The sequence below is a fragment of the Mercenaria mercenaria genome, chromosome 1, assembly GCF_021730395.1.
Source record: "Mercenaria mercenaria strain notata chromosome 1, MADL_Memer_1, whole genome shotgun sequence".
NCBI lineage: Eukaryota > Metazoa > Mollusca > Bivalvia > Venerida > Veneridae > Mercenaria > Mercenaria mercenaria.
The window spans coordinates 59,810,424-59,825,147 of record NC_069361.1 but is presented as its reverse complement, the minus strand read 5'-3'; the positions used below and the strand labels follow the sequence as shown (position 1 = coordinate 59,825,147).

The window sequence follows — 14,724 nt, the reverse complement described above, 5'->3', positions numbered from 1 at the left end:
GTCTAAATTAACAACACTCGAACAAAAGCTGCTTAGTCAGAATAACATGAGAAAAGGAAAAAAGGTGAGAAAGTGTTTTAAAATTTCTTAGATTTTTAAAATGCTAAGAATGCCACTTATTTATAGCCCTCAACCTAAAACATGTGTTAAAAAGATTAACCCGGGAAGAAAAAGAAAGCCACTAAGCCCTCACCCCAAAACAAATAGCCTGATGACAAACACACAAAATACTGTCTCATAACAAAAATTATGGAAGGCAATGGACTTAAAGCACAAAAATGTATCCGCAGTTTAAATATTTCAAAACTCAGAAGGTAGTCAGTCCCCTGTTGATAGAATTGTTATTACCGGTAAGATTGTAATGAACAACAAAATAAAGTGAACTAGACGGCCGAAAAATCTAATTGAGATTTTGTTCTTACATATTTAGTAAACAATAACTATATCTAAACTATACCCAACATAATCATGAATAATTGTCACTCAAACCAAACAGCTGCCAAGTTTCAAACACATATTGCACAAATTAGTTATTGTATGTACATTAAAAATTTTGTACTTGCTAAAACTGCATGATAAGTGTTTTAAGTTCTTTCAGGTCCAATACCACTGGTACTGTCTACAAAATCTCGCCAGTTTCAACAGTTAAATGAACAAGAATTACTATAATTACTCCCAGTTAATTGCTATAAATTTTCAATAAAATCGCAACAAATCGTTCACATCATTGTGGGCAGTTTTCAATAAATCGTTCAATATGAAATGACACATTGACTACAGAAATCGGTATATTTCTACGCAAATGATAAATACCTTGTAACGCATGAGTTTAAGAACAATTTATTGACAATGCAGGACTTCTTTAATATGAATCTTATACACGTCCATTATCAACTAGAAGGGAAAGCTTTGTTTATTCGTGCGACACTTTCTGAAGTTTCAACAGAAATCGGTGATTACTTTTGATTACGGTAACATAACGGCGGTACTTAACACAATTACTGATGAAATCTAAGACTAATTATCTCTTCAATGTATAATCTATTGACTACTTACAGATAAAGACGCCTAAACTCCACTATAGTGTAAAAATAAATGAAAATAGCAGCGGCGTGTAAACCCAGATACTGTGTATGTCGTATAATCACATCGCTATTTCCGTTTGGGTTGTTCACTGTTTCTACACTGTGAGAATAAGCTGTAGAGGTAAAATTTGATTTAGGGGGAGGTTGTAGCATTCTTATCAATCAGTAAAGGGGCACGAGGAATCAACCTACAGGGGCAGGTGAACTGTTGTCCTGTTTCGTACTTGAATTGCTCCACGAACTTGCCGTAAATGGATTTTCAATCCCTGCCAAACATCTCATTATGTGAAAGGGTATATTTTGCAAATAAATTTTATATAAATCCAAGCAGTTCCAAAGGTATAAAACGCAAACATTTCAATAAAAATCACGATGGAAGACAGATTGTTGATTATTGCATGATCATTGACAGAACAATTAAACAGGATTGGTGTTTCAATAGTTTAGACATTATTTGATATAAGCGTTTATCTTTACATTTACAACCTAGCTCCTCCTACCAAGGGCGTCAAGTCAAATAGTCGTTTTATTTAAGGTAATCAGAACCAAACATTTTACTGACCTTAATTCTATATGAAGTCAGTATATCATTACAAGAAAAAGTAATGAATACTTGTATCACTTTTGTTGTATAGCCAATTTTAGCATTCTCTTCTCTTTTTCTTGCACACCAGACTGATTAACCTATACAGGTAAAACCTATACAGGTATAACCAATAAGGCACCTTGATCATTTATTTTGTTTTTGTAAATTCAATAAAAAATCAAATACCTTTATAGTTGTTCTTTGTTCCTTACACTTACAGTATATTTCTCGATTAAAAAGAATGTTGTTTTACGAAAAAGCATAACTTTAGGCTACAAACAGAAGTTTGTCCTTGTGCTTCTTTGATTACGCGCGCTTTGTATAAATATTCTACTGTAAGAAAGAATGTTGCAAAGAAAGTATTTTGTTTTGCTTTATTTTTTGTATAATTTGTAAAATACGCTATACAAGAGAAAACGTTTAGCACTACAAATATATATCCGTACATTAGGTCATATATCAGGGTACCAGTTGCAAGTGTAACGTTTTAGTGCCACACAAATCCCGTCAGTGAAAAGCTAGCTCATCACCAAAGGTGATTTAATGTGCATATATACTGTCATCTTACTCCAATGACAATTGACAGGTTTACAAATTTGCATATTAATGGAATTACTTCCCTTTATGCATTCAGTAATCGTTACACAAGTCTCATTTCAACAATGGTATTTTTTTTTATCAAATTCAGTATAATTAACAATCTGTTGCGTACTTTAAGGTGTAGGGATCCCAACTGAAATTAGTGTATGAAATGACATTTTGTCCAATGGCACTGCAGTATGTTTCAAATTATCGAGAAATTTATTTTGGTAAATCAACATTTACTTCCAGTCGTTTATTAATCCGGTAAGTCGCATACTGTAGGTGGAGCTTAAAGTTGTAAAACAAAAAAATAATTTCAAACACTAAACAGGTTAGTGTTTATTAGAAAGCATTTATCAAACTAAATTGGTCTGGTGCGGCGCAGCCAGCGCGACCAATTTAATTTGATAAATGCTTACTAATAAACACTTACCTGTACTAAGTAATTGTATTTTAGTTTCCAGATATATTTGAAGTGTATTCATTCTTTTTTATATTGACTCTGCAAATATGCTTTTTAGTTATTTTCTGTACTTATATAATAATATTATCATGATCTTGTATCTGTATAAATTTAAATTTAATTGAAATTACCATTTCTGATACAGATGGGAATAACCAGATTATTGTATTCTTACTTTGAAGGGGTTTTTTTATTGCTCTAAGGAAATAGTAGAACGCAATTTGTTTCGAAATACCACAAGTTTATTCAGCCGCAGAACAAAACTCAAAGTGGGAATTTACTTATCACTATTACAAGAAGCTGGTTTAGATGCAATGTTCATTGCGAAAGTCATTGTAGTTAGTGCAACCATTACATAATTTCACGCATAGTTAAGCGCTGAGAGGAGCAGTTCCTTACCATTATATATAATGCTTGTAATGCTTGTAAGAGTTACCATATATTTTTCACTTTCTATTCAGGACTAATGCCGTTTCAAACAAACATGTGATCGTAACAAAAGGTTCTAACAATTTCACTTCTTCATCTGTTCATTACAGGAAACAATCTAGATGACGACTGTGCCAAACACTTTGCGGAGGCTCTAAAGGTTTGACCATTGTATACCCTCTAATTTGCAAGTTATTCTCTGATTTTTGAATCGTTGTACGGATTTTAAAACCATCTTTATCTTGTAATCATAAACTTTTTTTTCTTCTTGAAATATCTTGTTTCTCATGAAAAAGACCTCGTCTTAATACCATAAAATCAACTCAACCCTTACTTGAATAGTAAATGTACATTAAAAAATTTGACTTAATCGACGAAGGAACACTTTAATTGTTAGTTAATATAAAACAAAGTACTTTCCAATTATATTGGTAAGTCATACACTTGTCATTTTTATACGCCCGTTTGAAAAACGGGACGTATTATGGGAATGCCCCTGGCGGGCGGATGGGCGGGCGGGCGGCATCCACAGACCTTGTCCGGAGCATATCTTCTACATGCCTGGAGGGATTTTGATGAAACTTGGCACAGTTGTTCACCATCATGAGACGGAGTGTCATGCACAAGAACCAGGTCCCTAGGTCTAAGGTCAAGGTCACACTTAGAGGTTAAAGGTCAAATTGAAGAATGACTTTGTCCGGAGCATATCTTCTACATGCATGGAGGGATTTTGATGAAACTTGGCACAGTTGTTCACCATCATGAGACGGACTGTCATGCGCAAGAACCAGGTCCCTTGGTCTAAGGTCAAGGTCACACTTAGAGGTCAAAGGATACAAGAATGAAAACTTTGTCCGGAGCATTTCATCTTCATGCATAGAGGGATTTTGATATAACTTGTCACAAATGTTCACCATCATGAGGCGGAGTGTCATGCGCAAGAACCAGGTCCCTAGGTCTAAGGTCAAGGTCACACTTGGAGGTCAAAGGATACAAGAATGAAAACTTTGTCCAGAGCATTCTTTCTTCATGCATAGAGGGATTTTGATATAACTTGTCACAAATGTTCACCATCATGAGGCGGAGTGTCATGCGCAAGAACCAGGTCCCTAGGTCTAAGCTCAAGGTCACACTTAGAGGTCAAAGGATACAAGAATGAAAACCTTGTCCGGAGCATTTCTTCTTCATGCATAGAGGGATTTTGATATAACTTGGCACAAATGTTCACCACCAAGAGACGAAGTGTCATGCGCAAGAACCAGGTCCCTAGGTCTAAGGTCAAGGTCACACTTAGAGGCCAAAGGTCAGATACAAGAATGACTTTGTCCGAAGCATTTCTTCTTCATGCATGGAGCGATTTTGATGTAACTTTGCACAATTATACACCATCATGAGAGGAAGTGTCATGCACAGTTCCTTTCTTTAGAATTACTTCCCTTTGTTGTTACTATAAATAGCTTATATTGTAACTTCTTCATAACTAGTCGTAGGGAAAAATCGAGACCACTTTTCTGTAGTACAACATGCATGCTACATCCAATTTTGAGGTGTATTTTGACCAATCTCTACCTGGTAAAGATTTTTGTGTGGACTTAACTTCCCTTAGTTGTTACTATAAATAACTTGTATTGTAGCTTTTTTATAATTGACCATAGGGAAAAACCAAGACCACTTTTCTGTGGTACAACATAGATGTTACTTTCAAATTTTAGGTGTATTTTAAGGTCTCTCTACCTGGTAAGGAATTTTTTGTGGACTTAGGAAAACAAATGACTTACAATGATTACTAAACAACCACAAAATTAAAATTCATTTGCAATACAGCAGCTAGAGTAAAGAAATTTGCTGTGACGGGCGTATATTGTGACATTCTGGCACTCTTGTTAGTTTATGTTTTGATACAGTTTGCTTATTTTTTCCTTTAAGCAAAAGTTTTTAGATGTAATCCAAACCAATTTGTGGAAGGCAAGATATTTATACTTAGTGATACAAACTTGCAAGTAACTTTAAAAAGATTTTTTAAAAATACTTTGTCAAAACTTCAGCTGTACAAAATCAGTTCAAAGATTATTGGTTCAATGATTTTATTATTATTTCTATTTTCAGTTTAACAGAAAGATAAAGAAGTTAGATCTTAGTCACAACAGCTTTCAAGAAAGTGGTGGTCAGGTTCTTGCCAAAACTATAGGTTTGTTATTAGTATCAACAAACGTCTTTCACTGGAGCCGTCAGTCGTTCCTTCCAACAATCTTTACTCCTCATAAAGTTTCTTTAAACTGCGAGATAACGCAGTTTTCAGAAAAATTATCCAAACTGAAATAGTTAAGGTTATGTTTTGCTCAGGTCTATAGTATATCAGCTCTATATTTCTTGTGTTATAAATTCAAATATAGAGAAATATGGAGAATCACAGTGTATCTTGTAATGTGGAAATTACTCCCCTTTGTCCAATTATCCCATTGTTATAATGATATTGAAAAGTTTTCTCTTATTGTGGTAGCACTTCAACCGTATATGCCTTTCAAACCTTACCAGACATGTCATATTTAACCATGAATCATCAATCCTGCGACATTTTGTAACACTATTCCGTCTGAATATTACTTCACAGATCCATATGAAAATGCGTCTTTCCGTTTTATTCTATTTTAGAATCAAACGACTCCATCATAGAACTAGACATGAGCTGGAATCATATACGCCTCGTTGGTGCCGTAGCCTGGGGAGACACTCTGTATGTAAGTAATTTCTGTTAGAATACTACATGCGTCGTTGATGCCATAGCCTTGCACCAGAGACTTGGTAGTACTCTCTATGAACGGAATTTCTGCTGGAATTATTGGTACCATAGCCTTGGGTGATACTGTAGCTTTATGTAAGCTGCAGTCATACACACATCGTTGTTGCAATAGTCAGGAGTGATAATCTAAATTAAGTAATTTCTGAATGTCAGCTGTAATCATACACATCACGTTTGTGTCATAGCCTGGGATGATATATGTATGTAAGTAATGTCTGCTGCAATCATTCAAAACATGTTGGTGCCATAATCTGGGATGATCATATTCTTACATAAGTAATGTCTGCAGTAATCTTACAAATCTCGTTGGTACCATAGGCTGGATTATCACTATTACAAGAAGCTGATTTAGATGCAATGTTCATTGCCAAAGTCATTGCCTCTCTGTATGTAAGTAATGTCTGCTGCAATCATACAAATCTCGTTGGTATTGATACTCTGTATGTAAGTAATGTCTGCTGTAATCATACAAATCTCGTTGGTACCATAGGCTGGACTGATACTCTGTATGTAAATAATGTCTGCTGTAATCATACACATCACGTTGGTACCATAGGCTGGACTGGTACTCTGTATGTAAGTAATGTCTACTATAATCATACACATCTCGTTGGTACCATAGTCTGGAATGATACTCTGTATGTAAGTTTTGTCTGCTGTAATCATACACATCATGTTGGTACCATAGGCTGGAATGATACTCTGTATGTAAGAAATGTCTGCTGTAATCATACACATCAGGTTGGTACCATAGGCTGGATTGGTACTCTGTATGTAAGTAATGTCTGCTGTAATCAAACACATCAAGTTGGTACCATAGGCTGGATTGATACTCTGTATGTAAGTAATGTCTGCTGTAATCATACACATCACGTTGGTACCATAGCCTGGATTGATACTCTGTATGTAAGTAATGTCTGCTGTAATCATACAGATCACGTTGGTACCATAGGCTGGATTGATACTCTGTATGTAAGTAATGTCTGCTGTAATCAAACACATCACATTGGTACCATAGGCTGGATTGATACTCTGTATGTAAGTAATGTCTACTGTAATCATACAGATCTTGTTGGTACCATAGGCTGGAATGATACTCTCTATGTAAGTTTTGTCGGCTGTAATCATACACATTTCGTTGGTACCATAGACTGGAGTGATACTCTGTATGTAAGTAATGTCTGCTGTAATCATACAGATCACGTTGGTACCATAGGCTGGAGTGATACTCTGTATGTAAGTAATGTCTGCTGTAATCATACACATCTCGTTGGTACCATAGGCTGGAATGATACTCTATATGTAAGTAATGTCTGCTGTAATCATACAGATCACGTTGGTACCATAGCCTGGAGTGATACTCTGTATGTAAGTAATGTCTGCTGTAATCATACCCATCTCGTTGGTACCATAGGCTGGATTGATACTCTATTATTAGTAATGTCTGCTGTAATCATACACATCTCGTTGGTACCATAGGCTGGATTCATACTCTGTATCTAAGTAATGTCTGTGGTAATCATACACATCTCGTTCGTTCAATAGGCTGGATTGATACTCTCTATGTATGTGATGTCTGCTGTAATCATACACATCTCGTTGGTACCATAGGCTGGATTGATACTCTGTATGTAAGTAATGTCTGCTGTAATCATACACATCTCGTTGGTACCATAGGCTGGATTGATACTCTGTATGTAAGTAATATCTGCTGTAATCAAACACATCACGTTGGTACCATAGGCTGGATTGATTCTCTGTATGTAAGTAATGTCTGCTGTAATCATACACATCACGTTGGTACAATAGCCTAGATTGATACTCTGTATGTAAGTAATGTCTGCTGTAATCATACACATCTCGTTGATACCATAGCCTGGAGTGATACTCTGTAAGTAATGTCTGCAATCATACACACATCGTTGCTGCCATAGCCTGGATTATTATTCTGTATGTAAGTAATGTCCGCAATCGTACACACATCTTTGGTGCCGTAGCCTGGTATGATACTCTGTATGTAAGTTATGTCTGCAATCATACACACCTCGTTGCTGCCATAGCCTGGAGTGATACTCTGTATGTAAGTAATGTCCGCAAACATACACATCTCGTTGATACCATAGCCTGGAGTGATACTCTGTATGTAAGTAATGTCTGCAATCATACACACATCGTTGCTGCCATAGCCTGGATTATTATTCTGTATGTAAGTAATGTCCGCAATCGTACACACATCTTTGGTACCGTAGCCTGGTATGATACTCTGTATGTAAGTAATGTCTGCAATCTTACACACCTCGTTGCTGCCATAGCCTGGTATGATACTCTGTATGTAAGTTATGTCTGCAATCATACACACCTCGTTGCTGCCATAGCCTGGAGTGATACTCTGTATGTAAGTAATGTCCGCAATCATACACATCTCGTTGGTGTCGTAGCCTGGTATGATACTCTGTATGTAAGTAATGTCTGCAATCATACACACCTCGTTGCTGCCATAGGCTGGATTGATACTCTGTATGTAACTAATGTCTGCTGAAATCAAACACATCACGTTGGCACCATAGGCTGGATTGGTACGCTGTATGTACGTAATGTCTGCTGTAATCATACACATCACGTTGGTACCATAGGCTGGATTGGTACGCTGTATGTAAGTAATGTCTGCTGTAATCATACACATCACGTTGATACCATAGCCTGGAGTGATACTCTGTAAGTATTGTCTGCAGTCGTACACACATCATTGCTGCCATAGCCTGGAGTGATACTCTGTATGTAAGTTATGTCTGCAATCATACACACATCGTTGCTGCCATAGCCTTGGATGATATTCTGTATGTAAGTAATGTCAGCAGTCATACACACCTCGTTGTTTATTTATTTATTTATTTTATTGGGTTTAACGTCGCACCGACACAATTTTAGGTCATATGGCGACTTTCCAGCTTTAATGGTGGAGGAAGACCCCAGGTGCCCCTCTGTGCACAGTTTCATCACGAGCGGGCACCTGGGTAGAACCACCGACCTTCCATAACACACACCTCGTTGCTGTCATAGCCTGGTATGATAATCTGTATGTAAGTAATGTCTGCAATCATTCACACCTCGTTGCTGCCATAGCCTGGAGTGATACTCTGTATGTAAGTAATGTCTGCTGTAATCATACACATCTTTTTGATACCATAGCCTGGAGTGATACTCTGTATGTAAGTAATGTCCACAATCATACACACCTCGTTGCTGCCATAGCCTGGGATGATACTCTGTATGTAAGTAATGTATGCAATCATACACACCTCGTTGCTTCCATAGCCTGGTATGATACACTGTATGTAAGTAATGTCTGCAATCATACACATCGTTGCTGCCATAGCCTGGTATGATACTCTGTATGTAAGTAATGTCTGCAATCATACACACCTCGTTGCTGCCATAGCCTGGTTTCATACACTGTATATAAGTAATGTCTGCTGTAATCATACACACATCGTTGCTGCCATAACCTGGTATGATACTCTGTATGTAAGTAATGTCTGCAATCATACACACCTCATTGCTGCCATAGGCTGGATTGATACTCTGTATGTAACTAATGTCTGCAACACTTCAAGTTGGTAACATAAGCTGGATTGATACTTTGTATGTTAGTAATGTCTGCTGTAATAATACACATCACATTGGTACCATAGCCTGGATTGATAACCTGTATGTAAGTAATATCTGCTATAATCATACATATCTCGTTGATACCATAGCCTGGAGTGATACTCTGTATGTAAGTAATGTCCGCAATCGTACACACATTGTTGCTGCCATAGCCTAGAGTGATACTCTGTATGTAAGTAATGTCTGCAATCATACACACATTGTTGCTGCCATAGCCTGGTATGATAATCTGTATGTTAGTAATGTCCGCAATCGTACACACATTGTTGCTGCCATAGCCTAGAGTGATACTCTATATGTAAGTAATGTCTGCAATCATACACACCTCGGTGCTGCCATAGCCTGATATGATACCCTGTATGTAAGTAATGTCTGCAATCATCAGGCTAATGGTACTTTGAGGAACAGAACGAAATGGAACGGAACAAGTTAAGAGGCACCCCACGGGGTATAATCAAAATGTAAACAAGAGGGCCAAGATGGCCCTAGGTCGCTCACCTAAGAAACACTCCATAACAGTGTAAAACATGTTTGACCTAGTGATTTCATGGAAACAAATATTCTGACCAATTTTCATTAAGATTGGACCAAAAAATTGGTCTCTTGCGATAAAACAAGCATTTTCTTAGACATGACCTAGTTTTAGACCCTAGATGACCCATGTTCAAACTCGACCTAGATTTTATCAAGGTTATCATTCTGACCAAAATTCATGAAGATCAACTGAAAAACACAGCCTCTATCACATACAGAAGTTTTTTCTTTGATTTGACCAAGTGACCTAGTTTTTGACCTCAGATGACCCATATTCAAATTCGACCTAGATTTCATTAAGGCAATCAACCTGACCAAATTTCATAAAAATCAATTGAAAAAAACAGTCTCTATCGCATACACAAGATTTTTCTTTAATGTGACCTAGTTTTTGACCTCAGATAACCCATATTCAAAATCGACCTAGATTTCATCAAGGCAATCATTCTGACCAAATTTCATGAAAATCAATTGAAAAATACATCCTCTATTGCATACACAATGTTTTTCTTCCATTTGATCTAGTGACCTAGTTTTTTACCCCAGATGACCCATTTTCGAACTCGGCCTAGATTTCATCAAGGTAATCATTCTGGCTAAATTTCATGAAGATCAGTTGAAAAATACAGCCTCTATTGCATACACAAGGTTTTTCTTTGATTTGACCTAGTGACCTAGTTTTTGACCCCAGATGACCCATTTTCGAACTTGGTCTAAATTTCATCAAGGTAATCATTCTGACCAAAATTCATGAAGATCAATTGAAAAATACAGCCTCTATCGCATACACAAGGTTTTTACGTGATATGACCTAGTGACCTAGTTTTTGACCCGAGATGACACATTTTCGAACTTGGCCTAGATTTCATCAAGGTTATCATTCTGACCAAAATTCATGAAGATCAATTGAAAAATACCGCCTCTATCGCATACACAAGGTTTTTTTTTGATTTGACCTAGTGACCTAGTTTTTGACCCGGGATGACCCATTTTCGAATTCGACCTAGATTTTATCAAGGCAATCATTCTGACCAAAATTCATGAAGATAAATTGAAAAATACAGCCTCTATCGCATACACAAGGTTTTTCTTTGATTTGACCTAGTGACCTAGTTTTTGACCCAAGATGACCCATTTTCGAACTCGGCCTAGATTTCATCAAGGTTATCATTCTGACCAATATTAATGAAGAAGAATTGAAAAATACAGCCTCTATCGCATACACAAGGTTTTTCTTTGATTTGACCTAGTGACCTAGTTTTTGATCCGAGATGACCCATTTTCGAACTCGGCCTAGATTTCATCAAAGTTATCATTCTGACCAATATTCATGAAGATTAAATGAAAAATACAGCCTCTATCGCATACACAAAGTTTTTCTTTGATTTGACCTAGTGACCTAGTTTTTGACCCGAGATGACCCATTTTCGAACTCGGCCTAGATTTCATCAAGGTTGTCATTCTGACCAATATTCATGAAGATTAATTGAAAAATACAGCCTCTATCGCATACACAAGCTCAATGTTGACAGACGACAGACGACAGACGACGGACGACAGACGCCGGACATCGAGCGATCAGAAAAACTCACCTGAGCATTGCTCAGGTGAGCTAAAAACAATGCTTTCAAACTAATCAGACCAGCATCTCTGATAAAGAATAACCTATCGCGTTCGATTCACTGCCCTGGTTAGTCGCATGTTAGTGACAAATGAAGACTGTTCTTCTTTTCACTTACAGTTTAATTGTAGCTGTATCAATATAATTGTAACTCTATGTACTATCTACAAATTTTGAAACTGAGAATGCGTGTCAATGCTTGCAAAACGTATGAGCTGCAGAAGCAGTGCACGAAACTAGTCATTTGGTTGTCTGTGGTACAAGCTGAAATCACATCAAGTAAAATATTTCTTGTTCCGTTCCGTTCCGCAAAATACCATTACCTATATGGCTACTGGTACTTTGCGGAACGGAACGGAACCAAGTCAGGAATAAAGCTCAGCTGCATCTAATGTAGAAATGACTATAATCCGAATATGTTATAAACATCACCAGAAGTTCAATCGTAATGTGTCATATATAATCATTACTTGAAGATTACAGAAAGAAAATTCTTCTTTTCAATTACAGATTGTAGGTGCATACTTGTTACTCGGATTCTATGTACTATCTACAAAATTACAAACTGAGAACTGGTGCCAATGCTTGCAAAACATATTTGTTGCAGAGGCAGTGCTTGAAACTAGTCAGTTGGTTGTCTGCAGTACAAGCTGAAATTACATCAAGTAAAATTTTTCATGTTCCGTTCTGTTCCGCAAAAAACCATTACCTATATAGCTAATGGTACTTTGCAGAACGGAACGGAACCAAGTTAGGAATCGCTCAGCTGCATCTAATGTAAAAAATTACTAATCTGAATATGTTATAAACATCACCAGAAGTTAAATCATACTGTGTCAGATGTAATTCTTACTTGAAGATTACAACAAGATCATTCTTCTTTTCACTTGTAAACATATTGCAGGTGTATACTTGTGACTCAGAATTTCTATGTACTATCTACAAAATTACAAACTGAGAATTGGTGCCAATGCTTGCAAAACGTATTTGTTGCAGAAGCAGTGCTTGAAACTAGTCAGTTAGTTGTCTACAGTACAAGCTGAAATCACATCAAGTAAAATATTTCTTGTTCCGTTCCGCAAAATACCATTACCTATATAGCTAATGGTACTTTGCGGAACGGAACGGAGCCAAGTCAGGAATAAAGCTCAGCTGCATCTAATGTAGAACTGACTAGTCTGAATATGTTATAAATAACACCAGAAGTTAAATCATAATGTGTCAGATGTAATCCTTACTTGAAGATTACAACAAGATCATTCTTCTTTTCACTTACAGATTGTAGGTGTATACGTGTTACTCTGATTCTATGTACTATTTACAAAATTAGAAACTGAAAATGGGTACCAATGCTTATAAAACTTATTTGCTGCAGAAGCAGTGCTTGAAACTAGTCAGTTGGTTATCTGCGGTACAAGCTGAAATCACATCAAGTAAAATATTTCTTTTTTCGTTCAGTTCCGCAAAATATCATTACCTATATAGCTAATGTGTCTGCAATCATACACACATCATTGGTGCCATAGCCTGGGATGATACTCTGTAAGTAATGTCCGCACTCGTACACACATCGTTGGTGCAATAGCCTAGGATGATACTCTGTAAGTAATGTCCGCACTCGTACACACATCCTTGGTGCCATAGCCTGGGATGATACTCTGTAAGTAATGTCTGCACTCGTACACACATCGTTGGTGTCGTAGCCTGGTATGATACTCTGTATGTGAGTAATGTCTGCAATCATACACACATCGTAGCTGCCATAGCCTGGATTGATCCTCTGTATGTAATGTCCACACTCGTACACACATCGTTGGTGCCATAGCCTGGATTGATACTCTGTATGTAAGTAATGTCCGCACTCGTACACACATCGTTGGTGTCGTAGCATGGTATGATACTCTGTATGTGAGTAATGTCTGCAATCATACACACATCGTTGGTGCCGTAGCCTGGAATGATACTCTGTAAGTAATGTCCGCACTCGTACACACATCGTTGGTGCCGTAGCCTGGTATGATACTCAGTATGTAAGTAATGACTGCAATCATACACACCTCGTTGGTGCCGTAGCCTGGTATGATACTCTGTATGTATTGTCTGCAATCATACACACCTCGTAGGTGCCATAGCCTGGAGTGATACTCTGTATGTAAGTAATGTCCGCAATCATACACACATCGTTTGTGCCGTAGCATGGTATGATACTCTGTATGTAAGTAATGTCCGCACTCGTACTCACATCGTTGGTGCCGTAGCCTGGGATGATAATCTGTATGTGAGTAATGTCTGCAATCATACACACATCGTTGGTGCCGTAGCCTGGGATGATACTCTGTATGTAAGTAATGTCCGCACTCGTACTCACATCGTTGGTGCCGTAGCCTGGGTGATACTCTGTATGTGAGTAATGTCTGCAATCATACACACATCGTTGGTGCCGTAGCCTGGGATGATACTCTGTATATAAGTAAGGTCTGCTGCAATTAAACACATTTCCATGGTGCAAATTGCTGTGGTAATGTTCTGTTTGTAATCAATATATTCTGTATTCATACACACCTCGTTGATACAAAGGTTTGGGTGATACTATGCATGTAAGTAACATCTGCTGCAAAAATACACACATCGTTGGTGCAAAAGCCAGGGTGATACCCTGTATGTAAGTAATGTCTGATGCAATCATACACACATTGTTGGTGCCACTGGCTGGAGTAATACTCTGTATGTTAGTAATGTTTATTGTTTTGCTGTACACCTCGTTGGTACCATAGCCTGGGGCGATACATTGTTTGAAAGTAATGTCTGCTTCAGTCAAACACAACTCGTTGGTGCTATAGCCTTGGGTGATTCTGTGTTTGTAAGTTATGTCTGTTGTAATCCTTACACTTCGCTGGTGCTGTAACCTTGGGTGATACTGTGTTTGTAAGTTATGTCTGTCGTAATCCTTCCACC

General features: G+C 37.4%; 1 protein-coding gene across 3 annotated transcripts in view; it reads left to right on the top strand.

Annotated features, from left to right (window-relative positions):
• Positions 1–14,724, top strand: part of LOC123536334 (leucine-rich repeat-containing protein 74B-like) — a 196,006-nt gene that overhangs the window by 92,859 nt on the left and 88,423 nt on the right. For all 3 annotated transcript variants that reach the window (XM_045319445.2, XM_045319454.2, XM_053548986.1), the window contains 3 exons: positions 3,256–3,305; positions 5,252–5,333; positions 5,798–5,883. In XM_045319445.2, the coding sequence (XP_045175380.1) occupies positions 3,256–3,305; positions 5,252–5,333; positions 5,798–5,883 (218 nt within the window). The remainder of the gene's footprint in view (positions 1–3,255; positions 3,306–5,251; positions 5,334–5,797; positions 5,884–14,724) is intronic.